Genomic DNA, 26291 nt, shown 5'->3' with positions numbered 1-26291 from the left:
TTCTCGGCAGCATTTTTAATCACTGTAAACAAAAGTCGCGATCAGTGTTGGACACACACATCTTTGATGTAATGTTTCTGTCGAGACCTCAAGATCTCCTTCAGATAATCTGATTTTCGGATAATTGGTATTCGGATAATCAAGGTCCCCCTGTACATGGACATCGAGATTTTTCTGCTCATCTACACTAGCATGAACCCAGTACTCTGTATGCCTGTTACTCCTTCCAAAGTGAATCATCTCACATTTTTCCACATTAAACTCCATTTTCCACCTCTCAGCCCAGCTCTATAGCTTATCTATGTTTCTCTGTAACCTACAACATCCTTCGTCACTATCCACAACTCATCCTTCTATGCCCTCACCCAGGTCATTTATAAAAATGGAGGTTCATGGATAGAAGATTGTTCGCTCTCCTTTTTCTGAGTCTGTGACTGGTTGTGGGTGATTCTCTTGATGCTGGCCGGACTCTTAATGAACAACGCCAGAGATCAGGGATCCCCAGTTACATTGACTGTCAGTTTCCCTGCCAAATCTGGATTTAAGCTCTGAGCTGTTGCACCTCCTCTCAGGTCTGAATGAGCTTTTTGAGTGTTAGTTGAGCTGTGAATGGTTCTCCAATTAAAGTGAGCAGTTTCTGATAGTTTTGAATGTCCATTATTACTCTTAGATAGGTGGAGGTTAAGATGTTGCTGGTAGTGTAAGGCGTTTGCATCCAAAGGCAAACAGGTTTATATATCATACAATGGTGTGGAAATGTTTTGTATCACTGTGTCCGAGCAAACTGATGAAAAGTTGAATGGTTTTGTAATTTAGTAGGCTCCAGAATGTCTCAGTTATTGGCTCTGCAGGCTGGTGTTCATTGTTTTTAGCTGAGATGTTTGTGGGGTCTTGTTTTAGCTTTGCAAGCTAAACCCTTTCTCCCCTCGGCTTGCATAATGCCTAGTCTGTCTCAGCCAGAGAGCTCAGTGAATCTTTGTTCAATGTGAATTCCACAAACTCATGTCCCAAGTTCAGAGAGCTTTAGTCCAGGGTATCTGATGGGAATGTTTGCCCCACCTTACAGTTCACATGTGCTATGCAAATTGGTGCTGTGGTAGATCATGAGAAGGATAGCCTGAGATTACAAGAAGATGTAGACAGAATCATAGAATCTGTACAGCATAGAAGCAGTCCCATTTGGCTAATAGGGACTGCACCGACCCTCCGATGAGCATCCCACCCAGACCCAACCCCTACCCTATCCCTTTAGCCCCGCACTTACCATGACTAAACCACCTAGCCTGCACATCCCTGCAAACTGTGGCAATTTAGCTTGGCCAACGCACCTAATAGACTCGGCAGATCAGCTGATAGTGGCAAACGGAATTCAGTCTGGATAAATGCCAGGTGATGTACTTAAGCGAGACAACTAGGCAGAGGAATATACGATAAATGGTAGGAACCTAAGAATCACTGAGGATCAGAGGGACCTTGGTGTGAGGAAAAACTATTCACCTGCTTGCTTGTGGGAATTTGGAACTCTCTGCCTGAGAGTGTAGAGGCAAAAACCCTCATGACATTTAAGAAACATTTAGATGTACACTTGGGATTCCAAGGTATGCAATGCTATAGGCTAAGTTCCAGAAGATAGGACTTGAATGGTTAAGTGGTTGTTTTGACCTGTGCAAACTCGATGGGTCAAAGGGTCTTTTTCTATAATGTTCTGAACTCAATGACTCTAATCCACAACCATTTTATGTGCCAGGTATGATTCCCAACAAATGGAAAGTTCCCATTGATTCCAGTTTTGCTCGAGATTCCTGATGCTGCACTCAATCAAATATGGCAAGGCCAATTAATCTCCCTTCATATTTGGAATTCAACTCTTTTATCCATGTTTGAACCATGGAGGTTCAACAACTGAGGTCAGCTTGGAACCCAAACTGAATGTCAGTGAGCAGATTATTGCTAGGCAGGTGCTGATTGATAGCAGTGCCATTGACCTCTTGCATCATGTTGCTGATGATTTACCAATGAATTGGTAATTGGCTGGATTGGATTTCTCTTGCAATTTGTGTATGGAGCTTACTGGGGCAATATTTTTAGGTAGGTGCCAGTGTTTTAAACTGTATGGGACTGAATGGCGGCATGGTGGCTCAGTGGTTAGCACTGCTGCCTCTCAGCACCAGGGTCCCAGGTTCAATTCAAGCCTCGGGTGACTGTCTGTGTGGAGTTTGCATATTCTCCCTGTGTCTGTGCAGGTTTCCTCCAAGTGCTCTGGTTTCCTCCCACAATCCAAAGATGTGCAGGTCAGGTGAATTGGCCATGCTAAATTGCCCGTTAGTGTTAGGAGGGAAATTGTTCTGGTGGGTGACTCTTCGGAGGGTCAGTGTGGACTGGTTGGGCTGAAGGACCTGTTTCCACACTGTAAGGAATCTAATCTAATCTGTACTGGAATAACTTGGCTAGGGGGGCATAGCTAGTTCTGGAGCACATTTCTTCAGTATTAATGCTGGAATGTTGTCGGGGCCCATTGTCTTTGCTGTCATTATGTTATGATTGCCATCCTGCAAAAAAAGTCATAACATTTTCCAACTGAAACAAGACAATTCAAATTCAATAATATATAGAAAGAAGAGAGTTTTATTATTTATATTATATTCTTTACATTACAAGGGACTTGAATTTAAATAAGTCCTTCCATAATTTCAGAGTGTCTCAAAGATGACATAAATTGGTGGAATGTAGAAAGCACATCAGCCACTTGCACACAGCAATTCCCACAAACAACAGTGCAATAATGACCAGATCACTGATGTGTGCTAATAGTTGTTTGGAGACAAGGAAAACTGTTTGACAGAGTCATGGGATTTTTAACAGTTACATAGCTGGACAGATAAAGCCTTTCGTCAACAAAGAGCCAAATCTCACTGTATCTGAATCATCAGACTCTGGACCGAACTTGCGTGAAAAGACCCTCAGGAAGTCCTGATATGTGGACCAAATAGGAATTATCTGGGAAGATGAAACTTGCTCGTTACCTCCTCAAAAAATTCTAATAGATTTGTCAGGTATGACCTCCCCTTGACAACGCTGTGCTGACTCAGCATCTTTTCACCATGCACTTTTAAGTACAGTGCCCTACAATCTTATCCTTAATAATGGACCCTAAATCTTATGATCTATAGGTCAGGTTAACTGGCCTATAGTTTCCTGTCTTCTGTCTCCCTTCCCTCTTAAACCCTCTTAGGGTTGGCATGGTGGCTAGCATTGCTGCCTCACAGTACCAGGAACTGGGGTTCGATTCCACCCTTGGGTGACTGTGCATGGAGTTTGCGTATTCTCTCTGTGACTGTGTGAGTTTTCTCTGGGTGCTCCAGTTACCTCCCATAGTCCAAAGATGTGCAGGTTAGTTGAATTGACCATGCTAAATTGCCCATAGTATCCAGGGATGTGCAGGCTAGGTGGAGTAGTGATGGGAAATGCAGGGTTACAGGGATAGGGTATGGGGTGGATCTGCGTGGGATGCTCTTTGGAGGGTCAGTGTAGACTCTTTAGGCCAAATAGCCGGCTTCCATACTGTAGGATTCTATCATTCTAAACAGGGGCTACACATCTTTCTGTGACATCCAGAAGGTTCCAGAAGAATTGCTCAGTAACATTGGTGAATGTTCATACCATGCGGCTCAGAAGATTCAGATCCAGTGTGAGACTTCTTTTCTATGCTCCTTATGTGTAAAAGAAATCTGATGTTAAAGCAGAAAATGAAAATGTTGGTTGTTCACAGCCATGCTAAAAGATCTGAAGAGAAAAGATTAGGGATTATTGAGGTGACATGATAATTGTGCAGTGGTAGCAGGGAGAACAACTCCACAAATTACAATGTTATGCCCCTCCTGCCTGGTTCCCATTGTTCTTCCCAGTGATACTGATGGTCCTGGACAATCCATTCCATATAATGTCACTTTGGCTAAACTGTTGTATCTATTCTCAGTGTATTTCCTCTGGACTCCATTTCACAGTTTCTGATTGGAGATTTGTTACACTTTTAAGGTGAAACGAAACCTGCTCAACATCTCGTACCACATTACGCAGTACACCAACATTATAGCTGATCTGAGGAAAGAGATTGAGCAGTTGAAGTTGAAGATTGAAGAACAGGGGCCAGAACGGAAAAAATCTGAGAAGGCCAATATAAGGGACATCCAAGGTAGGTTCAGGAGTTTTGGAAATGAAGAGATATTGTTTGAGGAGTGTTCAGCCTTCACGATGTATGGCCCAAAAGTATCGTTGACAAACCCATGAAGATTAAACAATTACTTATGCGAACATTTCTAAACTGTTGGTTCATTACAATTCGGTGGAGTTCGACTGAAGATTCGGAAAGGGTTTTTCATGTGGGTGAGAACATTGTTAAACTCACACAGAAGCTGATGTTATAGGAATCTATAACTGAACATTATATTGGATCTGTTGAGCTCTAGGGAACTAAAAACCCGTGAACATTATTGGGCTGGACATCTGTGTGTGAGAACCAAGGTTTGGCTCTGCAATGCATTTGGATGGATGGTTGTAGACCCCTATCAGACAGTTTGCAGGTGATAAGGGTGGGGTCTGTGGAATTCCCAAGGTGACCTTCCCACTGCTCTGGAAATACAAAGCAACTTTTCATAGAATCACTACAGTGTGGAAACATTTGGCCCAACAAGTCCACATTGACCATCCCAAGAGTTACCCATCCAGACCCATCCCCTTGCCCTATTACTCTACATTTGCCCTTGACTAATGCACCTACACACCCCTGAACACTAGGGGCTATATAGCATGGCCAATTCACCTAACCTGCACATTTTGGATTGTGGGAGGAAACCAGAGCACCTGGAGAAAACCCACAAAGATAGTCACCCAACACTGTAATCGAACTTGGGTCTCTGGCACTGAGGCAGCAGTGAACCACTGAACCACTGTGTCATCAAAATTGTTGTCATTTAGATGTCAGACTTCAATAAAGTTAGAAAACAATTTGTAAATATATGTGAAAGGATTAAGCCAGCCGCTTTATGAAGGATTTTATAGTATGAAGGTAGGGTCACAGCTTCCAGTATACAGTGGAACAAAAGCTATCTTTTTACAGTTATTTTTTTCATGGGATGTGGGTTTTACTAATAAGGCTGGCATTTTTTGCCTTCTCACTAATTCATCTTTCGAAGATAGTGGTGAACCACTGCAGACCGTGTGGAACAAGTACATGTAGCCGTTCAGCATAATTCAGTGACTTTTTCCACCATTTCAGGGTACAGTTACAAGCACACTGCTGTAAGTCTGGAGTCATATGTAAACCAGACCAGGTAAGGATGGAAGATTTCCTTCCCAAAAGGTATTAAAAGTGAATGGGTCTTTTTTAGTAATTTCATGGGACCATTGCTTCAATTCCAGATTTATTAATTGAATTTAAAATCCTGCAACTGTTATGGTGAGTTCCGAACACATGTCCTCAGAGCATTAGCTGAGGCCTCTGAATTTTGAGGCCTCTACTGTTACAATTACATCACCATCTCTGATTTTACAGGTCTAGACTTTGTGGCTTTAAAGAAACATAAGGAACAGGCTAATTTTCTCTAACCTGATATTATGACTTGATATTTTCTAAATTATTAAGAACCAGGACAGTGGTATACTTCAACCACGAACACTTTCCTTTATTTTGTTTATGTCCTGTCTCTCCCCCTGCCTCCCCTTGTCTTGTTTATATCGGTTTGCTGTCGGCAGAGGAGACCTATTCTATTCACACCAACAATAACACTTATTTCAAATTCATAGCTCTCCTCTCTTTCTATTAGCACTTCCTTTATCTTTTACTCTGTGCATCCTCACACTCTGATTTAATTGCTTTTTTTTCCCTTTTGTCAACAGAATACAAAATATTGTTTTCCAGCCCCCTTCAGTTCCAAAGAATAGTCCTATCAGATGTGAAATGTTAACTTTAACGAAAAATAATTGATATGGCTTTCTTATGGGAGTGAGCTCCACATTTCTTACAAACTTTTCCAGAAGTAATGTTTCCTGAATGGTGTGGTTTGAATTCCTAGGATCCCTTTGTCCAAACCTTCCCTACCCATGGAAACAGTTTCTCTCTCTCTCTCTCTCTCTCTTACTCACTCACACAGTTTCTCTCTCCACCTTAAAAATTCAAAATCTTGAAACTTGAATCAAATTTCCACAACCCTTTTGATTCCACAAGCCTAGATTATAAACATAATGCAATCCCGATGACATTCTGGTAAATCTATGATGCAATCCTTTCATTGTCAGTGAAACCTTTGTAAAGTGCATTCAGAGCTACCCACGTCTCCAGATATGCCCTGAAGGTAGGATATAACTGACTTGTCAGGTTACCGGAGTCTAGAACAGGGAAATCCCAACAGCTAGTAATGGACCTACTTCTAGGTCCAATGAATAAAGTTCTGATCTTGCTACAACTGGATGGAGCCCTGGTGAGACCTCAGTTTGTTTGAGTATTACGCATAGTTTGATCTCCTTATCTAAGGAAGGAAATACTTGCCATAGAGCGAGTTCAGCAGAGTGTCAACAGATTAATCCCTAGCTTAATCCCTGCAGGATTGTGAGGCGAGATGGACCAAAGTACACCTATTTTCAAACATTTTGATGAATCAGAGGAGATCTAATTGGAAAGTACAAAATTTGTACAGTGTAAGAAGCAGGAAGGAAGTTTTTTCCTGTTCAATGGCTGTGGGACCAGGGGACAAAAGTCAGGATGAGGACAGCTCATTTAAAGACTGAGATGAGGAGGAATTTCTTCACACAGAGGATGGTGAAGTTTTAGAATTCTCTGCTCCAAAGGCTTGTGAAGGCTCAGTCATTGAATACATTCAAGACAGAAATCAACAAATTTCTGAAAATTAATTATGTGAATGCATGTGGAGATAGAGTGGGAAAGTGGCATTGATATAGATATAGTGCATGGTATCATTGAATGGTAGAGTAGGCTCGATGGGATGAATGGCCTCCTCTTATTCCTATGTTTCTATGGCCCTGGAATCTTAATTTACCCAAAAAGAGTCAAAAGTTGCATGACACCAGGTTATAGTCTGACAGGTTTGTTTGAAACCACAAGCACTGCTCCTTCTTCCGATGAAGGCTTTGTGGTGTAACAAGGTTAGATACTTGCTGCAAGATTTAGCCTTTGACCTGCTCTTGTAGCTACTGTGTATGTGGCAATTCCATTTCAGTTTCTGGTCAATGGTAACTTGCAGGATGTTATAGTGGTGGTTACAATGATGGTAACACCATTGCATGTTAACAGGCCAAGGTGAGATTTGGTCTTATTATTGGAGACAGTCATTGCTTGATAATTGTCTGATACAAGTGTTACTTACCACTTTTCAGGAAAACTTTCATTTGCGCAGGCCTTGCTGATTTTGGGCATGGACTATTTCAGTATTTCAGGAGTGATGCTGAACATTGTGCAATCATCACTGAACATTTCAACTTCTAACCTTAAGATCGAGGGAAGGTCATTGGTGAAGCAGCTGAAGATAGTTGGGCCTCCTAACACTTGAAAGCCAGTCTACCATCTACAAGGCAGAAGTCAGGGGTGTAATGTGGATGCTATAAATCAGAAACATAGACACAGCAGGTCTGACAGCATCTGTGCAGAGAAATCAGAGTGACCCTTTCCTCAGAATTGTTCCAGCAATTTCTGTATAGTGGATTTTCCCACACTTGCCTGAATGAGTGCAGCTTCAGCCATGAGGCATGCCTGCAGAGATGTCCAGGAGCTGAGATGACCGACTTCCAACAACCACAATGATTTTCCAATGTCCCAAGTATAACCACTGGAGAGATTTCCCCCTGATTAAAAATAATGCATGAGCTCAGGAGGCAGAAAAAGCGTATGATCTGTGACAGATGGAGACATTTTACTGATCCAGAGGATAAATGAATGTTGCACTGTGGGGCTGGTGGTGGAAGTCTTATGTCCTTCAGCTGCAATGGCACAAAGCTGTTCCTCTGGCTTGCCTCCAGCTGACATTAGCAGGGATGTAAAATTTTCCCAGGCAGCATTATCATGCTCAGGAACCCATTTTAACCTTTCTCGAGATGGTTAGTTCACATATAAGACATAAAATCCAACTATGTCAGGAATGTCTGTGCACAAGTTGGGTCTTTGATAGGGTTACAGACTGGTCATTTTATATCTCAGCCAACATACGTGGAAGAATGTTCTGGGAATTGTATTTCTATGATGTTTTTGATAAATTGAAAGTTTTCAGGGTATTATACAGCTATTTGTTACAGATCAGTCAGTTAGACTGATTGATCAGTTATCAGTGACAACCAGAGTTGTAGATAGCTGTTTGGCTTAGCTCAGCAGTCAGATCACTGGATCAGAAGAGAGCATCAGCTCGATTTCAATGACACTGCTAGAGGTGACTAATTATTGCATTGAGTCACTTGTAGTCCTTGTGATTATGCAGATTGTGTGGTACCTGTGTTTCAGATACAGAGTAGATGTTTTGGGTCAAGACCTTGTTTAGAATTGGTGCTGGGCCAACATTGATCTGAAAACTTATTAATTCTGTTTCTCTCTCCATGGATTACTGCCAGAACTACTGCGTTTATGAAGCACTTTCTGTTTTGATTTTGCACTTCCCAGGATCTGTGGTATCTTGCTGTCATAACTGATTGAATCAGGGATATTTCACTCACCCTCCTGAAATTTCACATCTGAACATTAAAGATGTTAGCTGCTCTGAGAAATATTAGACAAAAATCAAAGTTAGTTCTGGTAGATTAAGACTACAATAATTTTCCAACCAAAATTGTTTGGCAAGATTCAATAGTAACAGTTTAAAATAATATGTTAATATAAATAATTCACAATGAAGCAGAGGGTTTAAAAAAACATTGGAGAATATACCTGAACCAAGGAAATAAAAATTTTTACAAATAACAATTTATTCCATTTCTTTCTCTGTATCTTTCAATGTCTGTGTCTGGGTCTTGGATTAAAATGCAATGAGATCTGGAAATTCCTGATGGCTGGCATGATTTGAATCGAGTATTCCCAATCCAGTTCCTCTACTGAGCACAGGCTGGAACACGAGCCACCTCATAAATTGGGCACACGTTAACATTAAATTGCTAATCTCATGAAAAGTTGCTCTATGCACATAATAATCATGTACAATATACTGAGGCACATTAGGAACAATGAACTGATTGAATCAATCTGACTCCAACATTACCTGGCTTGAGAATATGTAGCTTAGTGTCCAACAAGTAATGTAGAACATTGTTTGTTACTCAGTGCTGAGCATCTTAAACTTGATGACTAAAGAAATTAATTGGAAAACTTCAGGGCAGATTGTATTTTTCTCTTAACATGGATGTGGGCATCTTGGCTGGGTCTGTATTTGTACTTGCCCCTAATTGCCAGGTAAAGGTGGCAGTAAGCTGGCTTCTTGAACCACTGGAGACTGCATAGTGTAAGAACTCCCATGGTGTTGAGAGGGATTTATTCCATATATTTGAAGGGGTCCATAACACACGTGCGCACACACACAAACACACACAGAATACACATGGACAGTCGGGAGCGAACAAGAATGATAGTTCAGTGGTTTTTCTCCACACAGCATGGTGGCTCAATGGTTAGCATTGCTGCCTCACAGTGCCAGGGACTTGGGTTTGACTCCAGCCTCAGGTGACTATGTGTGGAGTTTGCACATTCTTCCCTGTGTCCATGTAGGTTTGCTCTGGTTTCCTCCCACAATCCAGAGATGTGCAGGTTAGCTGAATTGGCCATGCTAAATTGCCCATATATTTTAGGAATGTGTAAGGCAGGGGTAAATGTAGGGGATGGGTCTGCGTGGGTGACTCTTCAGAGGGTCAGTGTGGACTTGTTGGGCCATATGGCCTGTTTCCACATTGTAGGGATTCTATGAAATGAAAGTCCATTAAGATTTTTTTGCTGATTTTTATAGTCATAGACTCATACAGCGTGAAAACAGACACTTCAGTCTAACCATGCCGACCATAATCCCAAGCTAAACTAGTCCCACCTGCCTGCATTTGGCCCATATTCCTCCAAACATTTTTTATTCATGTACTTATCCAATTGTCTTTTAAATGTTGTAACTTTATCAGCCTCCAATCCTTCCTCTGGAAGTTTATTTCACACACAATCCATTTTCTGTTTAAAAAGGTTGTCCCTCATGTCTATTTTAAATCTTTCTCCTCTAGAGAAAAGACACCTATCACTCACCTTATCTATATTCCTCATGATTTTATAAACCTCTATAAAGGTCACCCTTCAACCTTCTACACTCCAATGAGAAAAGTCTCAGCCTATTCAGCCTCTCCTTATAACTCAAATCTTCCGTTCCCAACAACATTCTGGTAAATCTCTCCAGCTTAATACTATCTTTCCTATAACAGAACTGGACACAGTACTCCAGAAGAGGCATCATCAACGTCTTGTACAACCTCAACATGATATCACAACTCCTATACTCAATGATCTGAGCAATGAAGGCAAGCGTGCTAAATGCCTTAACCAGTCTTTCTACATGTGATACAAACTTCAAAGAACTATGCACCTGAAACCCCTGTTCTACAATACTATCCAGGGTCTATGGTTAATTGTAGAAGTCCTGGTTATTTGAACAAAATGAAATATCTCGCATTTATCCAAAATTAAACCCTATCTGCCACTCCTCAACACATTGACCCAATTGATCAAGATCTATTTGTAATCTTAGATAACCTTCTTCACTGTCCACTATGCCACTAATTTTAGCCTTATCTGCAAACTTACCAAACATGCCTTCTATATTCTCATCTAAATACTTTACATAAATGACCAACAAAAATGACCCAGCACCAATCCCTCCTGGCTTTCCTTTTTCAGGTACTTCCAATAGTTTGCAAAAGGTGCAGGGTGACTGGTTCACTTGCAAAACATCACTGATATATCAATTAAAAGTCACATAGAATTGAATTTATTGTCACGTATACCAAGGCACAGTGAAAAGCTTTGTCTTGCGAGCAATACAGATAGATCATATAGTTAAATAGCATGGATAAGTAAATAATAGGTAAACAGCAGCAAAAACAAAAACAAAAACACAGGTATAGGCAAACGCTAAGACTTTGAGAGTCCATTCAGTAGTCTACCAACAGTAGGGTAGAAACTGTTTCGAAACTGGCTGGTGCATGTGTTCAGGCTTCTGTACCTTCTTCCCGATGGTGGAGGTTGTAGAAAAGCATTGCAAGAGTGGGATGGATCTTTGAGAATTCTGCCGGCTTTCCTTGACCTGGTAGATGGATTTGATAGATGGGAGGTTGGCCTTTGTGATTGTCCAGGGCAAGTCCACCACTCTTTGTAACCATTTCTGCTCTTGAATGGTACAGTTGCCATACCAGGTAGTAGTGCATCCAGACAGAATGCTCTCGATGATGCACCTCTAAAGGTTGGCAAGGGTATTCACCGTCATGCCAAATTTTCTCAGCTGCCTGTTGTTGTGCCTTTGTAACCAGTGTGTCCACATGAAAAGCCCAAGAAAGCTTGTTGTTGATAACCACTCCCAGGACCTTGACAGTCTCCACTCGTTCCACCTCTGTGCTGTTAATGTGTAGGGGGGCATGAGTAACATCCCGCCAAAAGTCCTTGGTTTTGCTGGCATTGAGAGCTAGGTTGGTTGCAGTGCACCATTTTTCCATAGAAATATAGAAAATTGGACTGGGGTAGGCCATTCAAACTTTCATGCCTGCTCAGCTGAAAATGTGATCATGTCTGATTATCCAACTCAATACTCTGTTCCCACTTCCTTCCTTATAGCCCCAAGTGCTATATCCAACTATTTCTTGAAATCACACAACATTTTGGCATCAACCACTTTCTAAGGCAGAGAATTCTACAGAGTCAAAACTTTCTAGTGGAAGAAGTTTTTCCTCATCTCAGTCCAAAATGGCCTACATTATTTTCTTCAACTGTGACCCCTGTTTCAAGAACATCCTTCCTGTTTATCCTGACTAGTCCTGTTTGAAGTTTAGGGGTTTCCATAAGATACCCCCTTCAAGTTTCTTTGTCCTGACCACTCCAGGTTTTCTTCCTACATCAGTCCTGCTGACCTCGGACCTTGAAACCTTTGTTGAACATTCTTCATAGCCAGAGCATCCCTCCTCAGATAATGATACCAAACTTACATACAGTAGTGCAGGTGTGGTTGTCTTCTTATTCATTCATTGGATAAGAGTGTTGCTGGCTAGGCTAGCATTTATTGCCCATCCCTAATTGCACAGAGTGCAATTGAGCGTTAACCACATTGCTGTGGGTCTGGAGTCACATGTAGGCCAGACCAGCTTACAATGGCACTTTCCTTCCCTAAAAGGACATGAGTAACCCAGATGTGTTTTTCTGACACTCAACAATGGTCATCGTGAGACACTTAATTCCAGATATTTGTTGAATTCAAGTTCCATCATCTGTCATGGTGGGATTCAAACCTGGGTTCCCAGAACATTACCTTCTTCTCCTCACTAAGGCCCTGTACAATTGCAGTGAGACACCTTTGCTCCTGTTCTGAAATCCTCTCACTATGAAAGCCCACATACCACCGATCTTCTTTGCCACCTGCTGCACCTGCATACTTACTTTCAGCGACTGGTGTACAATAATACCCAGGTCTCATTGAATTTCCTCTTTCTATCAACATTAAGATAATAATCTGCCTTCCTGTTTTCCTAATCAAAGTGCATAACATTTAACTCCACATTTATTCACATTATACTTCATCTGACGTGCATTTGCCTTCTCACTTAGCTTATCCAAATCAGACTAAAGCATCTCTGCATCTTTAGAATTATAGAATTTCTATAGTGTGGAAGCCAAGGTATTCAGTCCATCAAGTCCACGCTGACCCTGTGAAGAGCATCCCACCCAGACATACAGACCCCTCACACCCCCACCCCTCCAAATCCCTGTAACCCTGTACTTCACATGGCTAATCCAACTAATCTGTGCAACCTGGGCAGTATGGGCAATTTAACTTGGCCAATCCACCTAACCTGCACATCTTTGGACTGTGGGAGGAACCCCACACAGACACAGGGAGAATGTGCAAACTCCACGCAGACAGTCACTCAAGGGTGGAATCTTCTATCAGTTCACCCTCCCTCTCAGTTTTGTCCAGCTTACTGCAATTACTGAAGGAAAAATGAACTAATTCTCTACAGGTTTAATGTTAGACTCAGGGAAACAGTGGCAGAACTACTCCTCTGTAACGTGCTCCCAGCACCAAGCTGTTCAGGTACCTGACAGCCAAACATATGGTTGACAAGCAAAAGGCCATTGCCATCAGTAACTGATCAGCAGTCCATAGATCAATCAACTTCTTGTTGCCACCCAGTTGTACCTTTACACACAACTTCTTGAATTCAATTCATTGACAATCATTTCAATGTGATGTGATGCCTTTGGATGAAGTAACAAGACAAGAATGACAGGATGCAAAGAAGCTCAGAGGAACAAAGAAACCTTGGGGTATCCACAGATCCCTGAAGGTAGCAGGGCAGGTTAATAAGGTAGTTAAGAAGACATACAAGACTTTATCGGTCAAGACATAGATTACAAGACCTGGGGGGATAGAGTTACGTTGGATCTGTAACGGACTTTGGTTAGGTCAGAGATTAGGTACTGTGTACAATTCTGATCTCTATACTATGAGAAGGATGTGATCACACTAGAGAAGGTTCAGAAGAGTTTCACTAGGTTATTATTTGGGATGGAGCATTTCATTATGAAGAGTGGCTGGATAAGGTTGGGCTGTTTTCTTCAGAGCAGAGAAGGTTGATTCTGTATTAATTATGTATTAATTATGACTTGTTCAAATAGCTGTATAAATGAAATCCTTGCCATGAGTGTTTGAATACATGCTTTCAAAACATGGATTTTAAATCAGTTCTTTCTGATTTCTATCCACAATTCTCAACAAGACCCAGACTTGAATATAGCTGGTCCGCAGTATCTATGTGTTGTTCCACAGTATTTATGTGGTTGGTGGGCTGTATTTATATGGTATACTATATTTATATATGGATTGTTCACTACTTATTTAGTTCATGTATGATTCAAATGGCTGTTCCATAATATGGCTAGCTCACAGTATTTACAAGTCATTATGCTATAACACGTGTTTCATCAATGTGAATTTGGGATAACGCAATTGACAAATTGGGCATGCACTTTCTAAAGCATGAACCTTTAAAATATTTGTTGGCTATAACATTATTACATTGCCAACACTTTAAATGCTGTTTCTAAAGCCTGATTTTTCTATAATGTCGGGTTACACAATAACGCTACCATTGTGTTATAGAGGAACTGATTATCCCATTGCATTTATGTATTTAGTCCCCTGTATTTATTTGGCTAGACAACATATTACCAGTTTAAGGTATTTATATGTGTTAAGACCATCCCTATTTTCTTTTCATTTTGGTTTGAAACTGTGAGTTGAGGTTAAGACTTGAACTTTGAACAGCTACTTGTTTTAAAGGAGAAGAGAACAAAGGCAAATGCTTGTTGTTGGGAACCAGCCTGAAAGACAATGCAACTTAACTACTATTCTGCAGAGACAAAATAAATCAGCACTGAGCTGTTGCTATGCTCAGGGTTGGCAGCTGGTCAGAAGTTGAATTGGTCAATCAAAGAAGGATCAGTGTTAACCAGTCAACCAAAGGGAATGTTGATTGGAAAGGAAAAAAAAACAATTCTGACACCACTTTTGCAGAAGACAGAGTGATTTTGAGGAGCTTCTAGGCTGGCTGCTCTGTTTTCGCCTCAATAGTTTTCTCTCCAGAAATCAAGTTGTTAAATGTTCTGAGAAAAGAAGCCTAGTGTGTAATAAATAAATATTCCTTGGAGTCTTGCCACAAAAAAGAAAAAAGGGAGGTTGTGTTGGAGTTGTACAGAAGCTTCAGTTGGGCCTTAGCTGGAATACTATGTTCAGTTTGGTCACTGGAATATAGGAAGACTATGATTGCACTGGAGCAGGAAAAGATGAAATTCATCAGGATGATTCCTTGGATAAGGCACTTTAGCTATGAAAAGGGGCTCAATAGTTTTATTTTGAATTGGGAAAGCTGAGAGGGAATTGTATAAGATTTTAAAGAACATGGACAGGATGGAAAAAGAAAGCGGTTCTCTTTTGACAAAGGGCCAATAAAAAGGGATATAGTTTTTAGGTGAAAGGCAAAAGGTTTAGAGGAGATGTGAGGAAAAGTGGTGGTGGGAATCTGGGAAGGTAGTTGAGGCAAGAAATCTCACAACCTTTAAAAGGTACCTGGATGAACACTTGAAACATCACAACAATCAAGGCTCTGAAAGTAGGCTAGTGTAGAGTTGGAGAAGCATTTGTTGATGCAGAACCAGTGGGCATCTTCTGTACTTGGATTCTGTGATTAAATAGTTGGTCCATAACATTTAAATGTCTGGTCCTCAGTATTTGTATATTGTTCCACTCTATTTATATATGGCTTGTCCATTGCACTTATATGTTTAGACCAATGGATTTATCTATTTCAACAGCTACTCCATAGGATTTATATAATTGTTCCACTATATGTATATGATGGTCCACTGAGTTTATACGATTGGTCTACAGCATCTATATGCTTAGACCACTGTATTTATATACCTGGACAAGAATATGTATATGGCAAGTCTACAGTATTAATATGGCTGTCCCATTGTATTTAAATGACTGTTAAACTATTTATATGATTAGAGGGAGCAATCTACTGAAGTATTCATATTGTTGGTCCCTGGTATTTTTAGGGTAGCCCACAGTATTTATATGGTTGGTGTGGAAGCCATTTTCTTGGCCTTGGCTTCCCTCCTGATTAAGGATCCATTTTGCTGAAGTGCTCCTCACCCAGGACAACAATAGTACTTGGCGTGTAGCTCCGTCTCGCAGCCTCCCGCACATAACTTAGGTCCTCTCTCACAAAGATATAATGTGGATGTGTAGCTTATCTATTCAAAGACGTCTCAACCTGCCTGCTAGCTGCTTTCTCACTGTGATGTATTGCTGGTGTGTCTATGGCTTAATTATTCAAAGGTGCCTCCTCTTGTCAATTAGCTTCTCTCTCTCTACAACATATTGCTAACATGTGTTGTTTCTCTAATTAAGGACATCTGTCCTACATTTGATGCGGATTCCTGTGACAAATGTTAGGTGATAACTTTCACTCCTGTCCACTTGTGGAATGCGTAGCATCAATTACGGCTGACCCCAAAAGCTGACCTTTGATTCAGTACCTCCTCGGACCATCCTGACTCTTTGTAATTAATGGTCAGCCTGTGTCTCAGCCCGTGTTTTGTTCTGTATATAATCCTTTAACTATCTGCTGTACTTTGAAGTTCTGCTGTGCGTTCTTAGGACACTGGTCTCCCCATGATACATTGTGTAATAAACTGGTTAATGCTTAAGGTCTGCCTTCAGAGATATTCTTCAACAGTTGGTCTACTATTTTTGAATGGTTATGTGGCTGCTCTGCATTATCTATGTGGCTAATCCACACTGTTTTCATGTCTTGGTTGAATGACTTCCAGGAAGTTGACAATGTTATGGATAGGTTCTTTTCAAGCTCTGCCTGAAGTTAACAGACACACTACATTTGCCTTGATTTGAAGAGTTTTCATTTCACCATAAGACTATAAGAAATGGGAACAGGAGTAGGCCATTCATCCCCTTGAAACTGCTCTGCTGTTCAACAGGATCATGGTTAATCTGACATTAGTCACCTCCATTTTCCTGCCCTTTCTTCATAACACTTGATTTCCTGCTGATGAAGAATCTATCTCAGCCTTAACTATACACAAGGAGTCTCCCCCCACAGCTTTCCATGGCAAGGAGTTCCAAAGACTCAACCCTCAGGGAAGAAATTCCTCCTCATTTCAGTCTTAAATTGGCACCCCTTTATTCTGAGATTATGCCCTCTGGTGCTAGACTCTGCCATGAGGGGAAATATCTCCTTAGCATTCACCTGTCAAGCCTCTTAAGAATCCTTGATGCTTCACTGAAATCACCTCTCATTCTTCTAAGTTCTAACAAATAGAGTTTCAATCTTTGCTCATAAGATAATCCATCTACACTGGGGATCATTTTTGTGAACTTTCTGGACCTGCCTTCAAAGAAATAATATATTTCCTTAAATAAGGGGATTAAAACTAGTCACAGTACTCCAAATGTTGCCTGGCCCCCTGATCATTCTCTTCAGCCCAGTGTCCTCCTGTCAGAGCTCTGAGCTTTGGAATGGTACTAGAGCAGGAGAGTAGTTACAGGAGTGAGGAACCACTGGCAGATACATTCATTTCTGATATGAGTTCTTTCTTAGAGCCATAGAGTCCAACAGTACAGAAGAGGCCCTTTGACCATCAAAACTGCATTGACTATCTGCCATAGCCTTGAATGTAAATGTTCTGACATTTCAATTGATTTGGAGATGCTGGTGTTGGACTGGGGTGTACAAAGTTAAAAATCACACAACACCAGGTCATAGTCCAACAGGTTTAATTGGAAGCACTAGCTTTCGGAGTGCCGCTCCTTCAACAAACTGGTATTGTGTGATTTTTAACTCTGACATTTCGAGTGTACTTTTTAAACATTGTGAGCTTTCCCACCATGGTTGGAAAGACTTCACTGACTTATTAACAGTTATCTTTATCTGCTGCATATTATGATATGACTGGAAATCCAAAGGTTGATGTTAAAAAGGAGGATGTGCTGAAAACTTTGAAAAACATAAGGATAGATAAGTCCCATGGGCCAGATGGGTTATACCCAAGAATATTACAGGAAGTGAGGGAAGAGGTTGCTGCGCTTTTGGCGATGATCTTTGCATCCTCGCTGTCCACTGGAGTAGTACCAGAAGGTTATTCAAGAAAGGGAATAGTGATAATCCTGGGAACTACAGACCAGTCAGTCTTAGGTCTGTGGTGGGCAAATTATTGGAGAGGATTTTGAGAGACAAGATTTATGATTACTTGGAAGACCATAACATGATTAGAGATATTCAGCATGGCTTTGTGAGGGGCAGGACATGCCTCACAAATCTTATTAAATTCTTTGAGGATGTGAAAACATACATTGCAGAGGGTAGAGCAGTGGATGTGGTGTACATGGTTTTTAGCAAGGTGTTTGATAAGGTTCTTCATGGTAGCCTCATTCAGAAAATAAGGAGGCTAGGGTTTCAGAGAAATCTGGCTATCTAGATACAGAATTGGCTGTCCCATAGAATACAGAGGGTGGTGGTTGATGGAAATTATTCAGCCTGGAGCTCAGTGACCAGTGGTGTTCTGCATGGACCTCTGCTCTTTGTGATTTTCATAAATGACTTGAATGAGAAAGTGGAAGGGTGGGTTAGTAAGTTTGCCGATGACACAAAGGTTTGTGGAATTGTGGATAGTATTGAGGGCTGTTGCAGGATTATTAGCAGTGTGGAGGAACAGAGGGTTCTTGGTGTCCATGTCCATTGATCCCTCAAAGGTGCCACCTAAGTTGGTAGGTTGTTAAGAAGGCACATGGTGTGTTGCTTTCATTAGCAGGGGATTGAGTTTAAGAGCTGCTAGGTTATGCTGCAGCTCTATAGAACCCTGGTTAGATTGCACTTGGAATATTGTGTTCAGTTCTGGTTGCCTCATTATAGGAAAGATATGGAAGCTTTAGAGAGTGTGCAGAGGAGATTTACCGCAATGCTGCCTGGACTGGAGAGCATGTCTTATGAAGAAATGTTGTGGGAGCTAGGGCTTTTCTCACTGAGAGATGATTTGATAGAGGTGTACAAGATGATGAGGCATAGCCAGGGACATTTTCCCATGGCGGAAATGGCTCTCACGTGGGGGGACAATACTATCCACAATTCCACAAACCTTTGTGTCATCGGCAAACGTACTAACCCACCCTTCCACTTTCTCATTCAAGTAATTTAAGATGATTAGAGGAAGGTTTAGGGGAGATGCCAGAGGTTGGTTCTTTACACAGAGAGTGGTGAGTGTGTAGAATGCACTGCCAGTGGAAGTAGTAGAGTCAGATCCATTAGGGACATTTAAGCGACTCTTGGATAGACATATGGAAGACAGTACAATGTAATTAGTTTGATCTTCGAGTGGGATAAAAGGTTGGCATAGCATTGAGGGCTGAAAGGCCTGTACTGTACTGTTCTGTGTTCTATGTTCAAAGGTAATGCAGGGAACAGACTGGATTCCATGTGCTCTGTCTCCTTCTCCTCTCTGCTGAACAGTGATACTGAAAAAGAAAAACCTGTTCAGTGACTGTTCCTTTTAAAAATGTACACCGATTTTGTGCAATTTATTTAAAAATTGGAGATGTAGTGGATAGTGAAGAAGGTTACCTCAGATTACAACAGGATCTTGACCAGATGGGCCAATGGGCTGAGAAGTGGCAGATGGAGTTTAATTCAGATAAATACGAGGTGCTGCATTTTGGGAAAGCAACTCTTAGCAGGACTTATACACTTAATGGTAAGGTAAAAACAATGACTGCAGATGCTGGAAACCAGATTCTGGATTAGTGGTGCTGGAAGAGCACAGCAGTTCAGACAACATCCAAGTAGCTTCAAAATCGACGTTTCGGGCAAAAGCCCTTAAGGCCCTCGGGAAAGTTGCTAAACAAAGAGACCTTGGAGTACGGGTTCATAGCTCCTTGCGAGTGGAGTCGCAGGTAGATAGGATAGTGAAGAGGGTGTTTGGTATGCTTTATTTTATTAGTCAGAGTATTGAGTACAGGAGTTGGGAGGTCATGTTGCGGCTGTACAGGACATTGGTTAGGCCACTGTTGAAATATTGTGTGCAATTCTGGTCTCCTTCCTATCGGAACGATGTTGTGAAACTTGAAAGGGTTCAGAAAAGATTTAGAAGGATGCTGCCAGGGTTGGAGGATCTGAGCTACAGGGAGAGGCTGAACAGGCTGGGCCTGTTTTCCCTGGAGCGACGGAGGCTGAGAGGTGACCTTATAGAGGTTTACAAAATTATGAGGGGCATGGATAGGATAAATGGACAAAGTCTTTTCCCTGGGGTCGGGAAGTCCAGAACTAGAGGGCATAGGGCGGCACGGTGGCACAGTGGTTAGCACTGCTGCCTCACAGCACCAGAGACCCGGGTTCAATTCCCGCCTGAGGCGACTGACTGTGTGGAGTTTGCACGTTCTCCCCGTGTCTGCGTGGGTTTCCTCCGGGTGCTCCGGTTTCCTCCCACAGTCCAAAGATGTGCAGGTCAGGTGAATTGGCCATGCTAAATTGCCCGTAGTGTTAGGTAAGGGGTAGATGTAGGGGAAGGGTGGGTTGCGCTTCGGCGGGGCGGTGTGGACTTGTTGGGCCGAAGGGCCTGTTTCCACACTGTAAGTAATCTAATCTAACTACTTAAAAGGTTTAGAGTGAGAGGGGAAAGATATAAAAAAAATTCCTAAAGGGTGACTTTTTCTCACAGAGGGTGATACGTGTATGGAATGAACTGCCAGAGGAAGTGGTGGAGGCTGGTACAATTGCAACATTTAAGACACATTTGGATGGGTATCTGAATAGGAAGGGTTTGGAGGGAGATGGGCCAGGTGCTGGCAGGTGGGACTAGATTGGGTTGGGACATCTGGTCAGTATGGATGAGTTGGACCGAAGGGTCTGTTTCCATGCTGTACATCTTTATGACTCTATGACTCTATAAAAAAAGTCATAAATTGTTTTATATTTTTATTGATGGACAGTGTTTATGGAACTGCACAGAACATAGAAACTTGTTACATTGAGAAAATGTCTCCCTCATTAATCAGAAAACAGAATAGTACAAATATTTTTCTGATCATGTCACCTCATCTCAAGGTGTTTTTCGAACTCTTAAATTTGAGATTTGCCTGATTTGGAATCATAGCACAAATTTAAAAAAACACAAAAATCATGAAACAGTATGAAATTAGAAAATTGACTGTACGTTTGGCTATTGCATTGTAGCTGTTCATGTATTTCAATTTGTATTAGAGTAGACAATGGAACATGGTATGCTTGAGATAGATGTAAGTATTTGTAATTAAATGTATAGACTTCAGCCACAGAAAAGTTTAAAGTTTTATCAGATATATCTGAGTAATTTTAATATTTATAAACTAAAACAGTGAAATAGGTTTTTATCTACCTTTTTTATTCAATCATGGGATGTGGACATCACTGGCTAGGCCAGGATTTTTTCCCCATCCCTAGTTGCCCTTGAGAAGGTGATGGTGAACTGCCTTCTTGAACTATTACAATCCATGTGTTGTAGGTGCTCTGAGGGAGGGAATTCCAGATTTTGGCCCAGCTACAGTGAAGGAACAGCAATATCCTTGCAGGTCAGGATGGTGAGTGGCTTGCAGGAGAGCCTCCAAGCAGTGGTATTGATCTGCTGCATTTGTCCCTCTCAATGGAATTGTGTGTAGGTTTGAAATGAGCTAAGAATTTTTGGTGAATTTCTGCAGTGCATCTTGTGGATGGTACGCACTGCTGCTACTAAGCATTGATGGTGGAAGGTATAATGGAGGGTGTGGTTGGACGATGTGATGGTGTATGTGGTGCCAATGAAATAGCGTGCTTTGCTGTGAATGATGTCAAGTGTTGTTGAAGCTGCAGTCATCAGTATTCCATCACACTCCTGACTTGTGCTTTGTGAATGGTAGACAGGGTGGTGGTTAGATAGTCTCCTATTGAAAATGGTCATCACTTGGTATTTGACTCGCACCTTCTGTTACTTTGCCATCTTCAATTGAAAAGGAGTCATGGTCTTAAAATTAAGGGAAGAATGAATGCAAGAAAGTGGTGGTGGTAATGGCATTAGCTCGTTATGTACATGCTGAGGCTAATGTCATCAAGCCACCACAACAGCAAAATGAATTTAAATTCAATCAATAAAATCTGAAATTGAAAGCTGTCTCAATAATGGTGACCATAAAAATCAATGTAATTCATTCATATCCTTTAGGGAAAGAAATCTATCATCCTTAATGTAGAAATGCTCATGATGCGACTTCCAGCCAATCCAGAGGTCAAGGCTAATGTTCTGTGAATGTAAGTTCAATTCCCATCTCAGCACTTGGTGGAACTTGAGTTCAGGAATTAAAAGCTCATCTCAGTAATGGAGACCATGAAACTATTATTGATTATTGTAAAACCTCATCTAATTCACTAATCTCCTTCAGGAAAGGAAATCTCCAATCCTTATTTCATCTAGACTACATGTGACTCCAGACTAACAATGTGTGTCTAATTCTGCCGTGCCCCCTGAAATTACCATACAAGTGACTCAGTTCAATAGGAATTAAGGATAGGTAATGAATGTTGGCCTTGTCACTGATGACCCTTTCCCATGAAAGAAAAAAAAATATGGAAAACTGTCAGGAGCATTTTTCGTAAGGTTTGTCTCCCCAGCATGAAAAAATATACAACCTGCAAGCAAAATTACTATTGATATAAAAATTTGCATGGGTAAAAATGTGTTCTGCCAAGTGTGGTCAGATGCGAGGTTCAAGATGGCTGACATGACAATTCTTTGAAGGTGAAGGGTTTACCTGAGTGAGACTGACCATCATTGTCAGGAACCCTGTTACTTATTGGCAGAGAATAGACGGGATATTTTTGCAACAGGTATGGGGAACCTGCTCCTACACCTGCCAGCCTGCATGGCTGATGAAGGAATAAACTGGGTAATAAATAGCCAATGAGCCGAATTCCTCAAACACAATTCGGGAAAAGCTCCAAAGGATCAGTAGTCTCTCTTTAATTCATGTGTAATTTTGTAATGTAATTCCAGCTGAGGTACAACAACATTCAGTGCAATATAACCGAGAGGAGTTGGACCGACTGAGGGACCAATTAATGATTGCATTTCGGCAACAGATGGAGATCCGTCGCAGCCTTGTGGAACTTGAAAACACCAACATGGAGCTTCACATTGATACTTCTAGACATTTACTAACCGTAGCTGAGTGAGTCCCACAGTATCTTAATAATACCACTACAACATGAACTGCACTGGCTGACGGAATGTAAATGCACTGAACAATGCAGCACTTCCATTACTAATACTGTATGAGTCAGTGAGTTTATATATGCTTTTGGCATCAGAAAAAATATGTTTTGATCATGCTGGTTTTCCTACAACCTATTAGAACCACTTTCCCCTCTGACCTGGTGCCAAATTTGGGCTTTTGCTTCCAGCAGGGTATTTGTATCTGATGAGGCAATACTTATGTTAGCTCCTATTAAATCAGAATGATGCGTGGGTAATATAGTACTGAAAGCTTTAGCAGCTCCTGTTGGCTGTACAGTCACATCAGTATCTGGGCTACTATTAATCTATTTGGTTACAAAGGGTAGCATACTATGTTTCAAATGGCCTCAATTCAGATGGAGTCTGAGACCCTTATACCATGAGGTTATTAGTCTACAATACAGTAATGTAATCATGAGCATGTCTCTTAAAGATATGCCATATGCTAGCTGAGAGATAGAACTCCACACCTCCTTTTGTAATGTTTTACCACAAACAAACTGGTCTGAAGGAGGAGAAGGCCTTTAGATTCCAAGGCTTCCAGTACGTTTTCTTGGGGCACGTACACAGCAGCCTAGATTTTCATTGAGTTAGGTTGATTTGGGAGTCCTTTAAAAAGGAGGTAGTTCTGACTTTTATCAGAACCATTTCTGGACTTTCTGATTTTCACCAGACCTTTGTAAGAACACAGGCTAGTTTGGGATGTGACTCACACCCTGCACTGTTAACAGAGCCAGTTTGGAGATAGGCACAGCTTACCCCACCACAATTTGTAAGCAGTTGGGTCAATTTTTAAAGGTTTGTAATTCATGGTGTGGTATTAGTGGGTGGAGTGAGTGCCACCATTCATTTTCCTTTGACTGGACGCAAGGACACTTACTTTCCAGTGGCAGAAGACCAACCAGTAACAAATTGTCACAAGGTGGGCCTCTTATCTTCAATTAATTGCATGATAGCAATCAGGTGCAAGCAACAATGATAAACTATGCATTGTTATTAAACCTGTGAGGACACTTGTGGATACAGGTGCTCCTTATCTGGAGGACTCTTAATTTCCTGAATACCTTTCATAGCACAACTCTCCTCTGCTGAATTAGGTAGGTGCTATAAGATCAGCTGAAGAGCATTTTATCTCATGGGATTCAGCTGCTTAGTAGAAATAAACAAGCTCTTCTTGCTGTATTTTCTTCTTTTTGACCATGTTCTGGCTCCCATGGAATTGTATACAGTTTAACCTCCTGGTTAAAGTATTCATTCATTTCTTTACTCCCAAACTCTGATACAACTATACTTTAAAGTGTACTTCAATAGGTTGGCTATCTTCATTCTCCTCCATGGTTGTTATACTGGTGCATCAAAGATTTATCCCAATTGGGATTGCTGCTTCCTTAGCATTATCTCTGTTATTAGGTACTCATAATTCTGCTTTGCAAGCTACATAATTTATGTTAAAGAATATTCCTTGAGAATTTAAGTTGTCAGCTCATTCAACATGCAAGTTAGATCTGTAATAACAATTTGTTCTGCAGGCTGTATCATTGTTGGAATGATACTGTGCTCAAGTGGTTTTGGTCACTCATTATCATCAGTATTTGCTTCTACTCACAAACATTGCTGAATTACATTACAGTACAGTACAGTACAAAAATGAGCCCTTTGGCCTACAATGTTGTGCTGAACAGGATGCCAAATTAAACTAATCCCTTCTGCCTGCCTTTGGTCTATGTCACTCCATTCCTTGCATTCACATGTGTTTATCTAAAAGTCTCTTCAAGGCCCCTATCATATTTGCCTCCACCATTAGCAGCATGTTCCAGACTGCCACCACAATTTTTTTTAAATAACTTGCCCCTCATCTCCTTTTGAACATCTTGCCTCTCACATTAAATGCCCTCTATTTTTAGACATTTCACTTTTGAGGAAAAGATTTTGACTGTCAATCCTTTCTATGCATCTCAATTTTATAAACTTATATCAAGTCTCTCCTCAGCCTCTGCCGCTCCAGGAAAAAAAACTTGTTTTTTTTGAGCTTGTCCTTGTAGTTCATAACCTCTAATCCAGGCAGCATCCTGGTAAATCTCTTCTGCACCCTCTCAAAAGCCTCCACATCCTTCCTGTAATATAGTGACCAGAATTGAATGCAATACTCTAGATGTGGCCTAATCCAAGTTTTATGAAGCTGCAACATGACATCCTGACTCTTGTATTCAATTGTCTGACCAATAAAGGCAAACATCCATATGCCACCTTCACCATATCTACTTGTATGGCCGCTTTCAGGAAGCTATGGAGTAGAACCCAAGATCAGGGTCCAGCCTTTAACTCTAACTCTATACCTTTCCTCAACATTTGATCTCCGAAACTGCAGTCCTTCAAACTTACCTGGATTAAACTCCATCCATTTTCCCTGCCCATATCAGCTGTATCCTTTGACAACCTTCTACACTATCCACAATTCCACTGATCTTTGTATCATCTGCAGACCTACTGACCCATCTATCTACATTTTCATCCAAGTCAATTGCATATCACAAACAGCAGAGATCCCAATCTGGATCCCTGCTGAACACCACTGGTCATGGACCTCAGCCTGAAAAATGCTTCCACTATTACCCTCTATCTTCTGTGGACTAGCCAGTTCTGAATCCATGCAGCCAAGTCACTGTGGATCCCAAGCACCTTAATCTTTTGGATGAGCCTACCATGAGAGACCTTGTCAAAAGCCTTACTAAATTCCATGTAGATAACATTCACTGCTCTACACTCATTGATTACCTTCATTGCCTTCTCCAAACATTCAATTAAGTTAGTAAGATATGATCTGCCCTGCACAAAGCCATGCTGACGATCCTTTATTAGGCTATACTTTTCCGATTGCATATAAATCCTATTCCTCTCATGGCTTCCCAACCACCAATGTGAGATTCCCCGGTCTATAGTTTCCTAGATTATCCCAATTTCCCTTCTTGAAGAGAAGAACAACATTAGCTATTCTTCAGTCTTCCGGGACCTCGCGAGTGACTAACAAGAATACAAAGATCTTTGTCAAGGCCCCAGCAATCGTCTCTTGCCTCTCTCAGTAACCTGGGGTAGATACCCATTGGGGCCTGGGAACCTATCCACTTGAATGATATTCAAGAATCTCAACACCATTTCTTTCTTGATCTCAAATTGCCCTATCATATTAGCATGC

At 41.2% G+C, this 26291-nt stretch overlaps 1 protein-coding gene across 2 annotated transcripts in view; it reads left to right on the top strand.

Annotated features, from left to right (window-relative positions):
• LOC140464442 (kinesin-like protein KIF19) overlaps positions 1 to 26291 on the top strand; it is a 302590-nt gene that overhangs the window by 126898 nt on the left and 149401 nt on the right. For both annotated transcript variants that reach the window (XM_072559496.1, XM_072559497.1), the window contains 2 exons: positions 4036 to 4192; positions 22859 to 23033. In XM_072559496.1, coding sequence (XP_072415597.1) covers positions 4036 to 4192; positions 22859 to 23033 — 332 coding nt within the window. The remainder of the gene's footprint in view (positions 1 to 4035; positions 4193 to 22858; positions 23034 to 26291) is intronic.

Source organism: Chiloscyllium punctatum, chromosome 40, assembly GCF_047496795.1.
Source record: "Chiloscyllium punctatum isolate Juve2018m chromosome 40, sChiPun1.3, whole genome shotgun sequence".
In the NCBI taxonomy this organism is placed as follows: domain Eukaryota; kingdom Metazoa; phylum Chordata; class Chondrichthyes; order Orectolobiformes; family Hemiscylliidae; genus Chiloscyllium; species Chiloscyllium punctatum.
The sequence above is the reverse complement of the archived record's forward strand: the minus strand, read 5'-3'. Positions and strand labels throughout refer to the sequence as shown.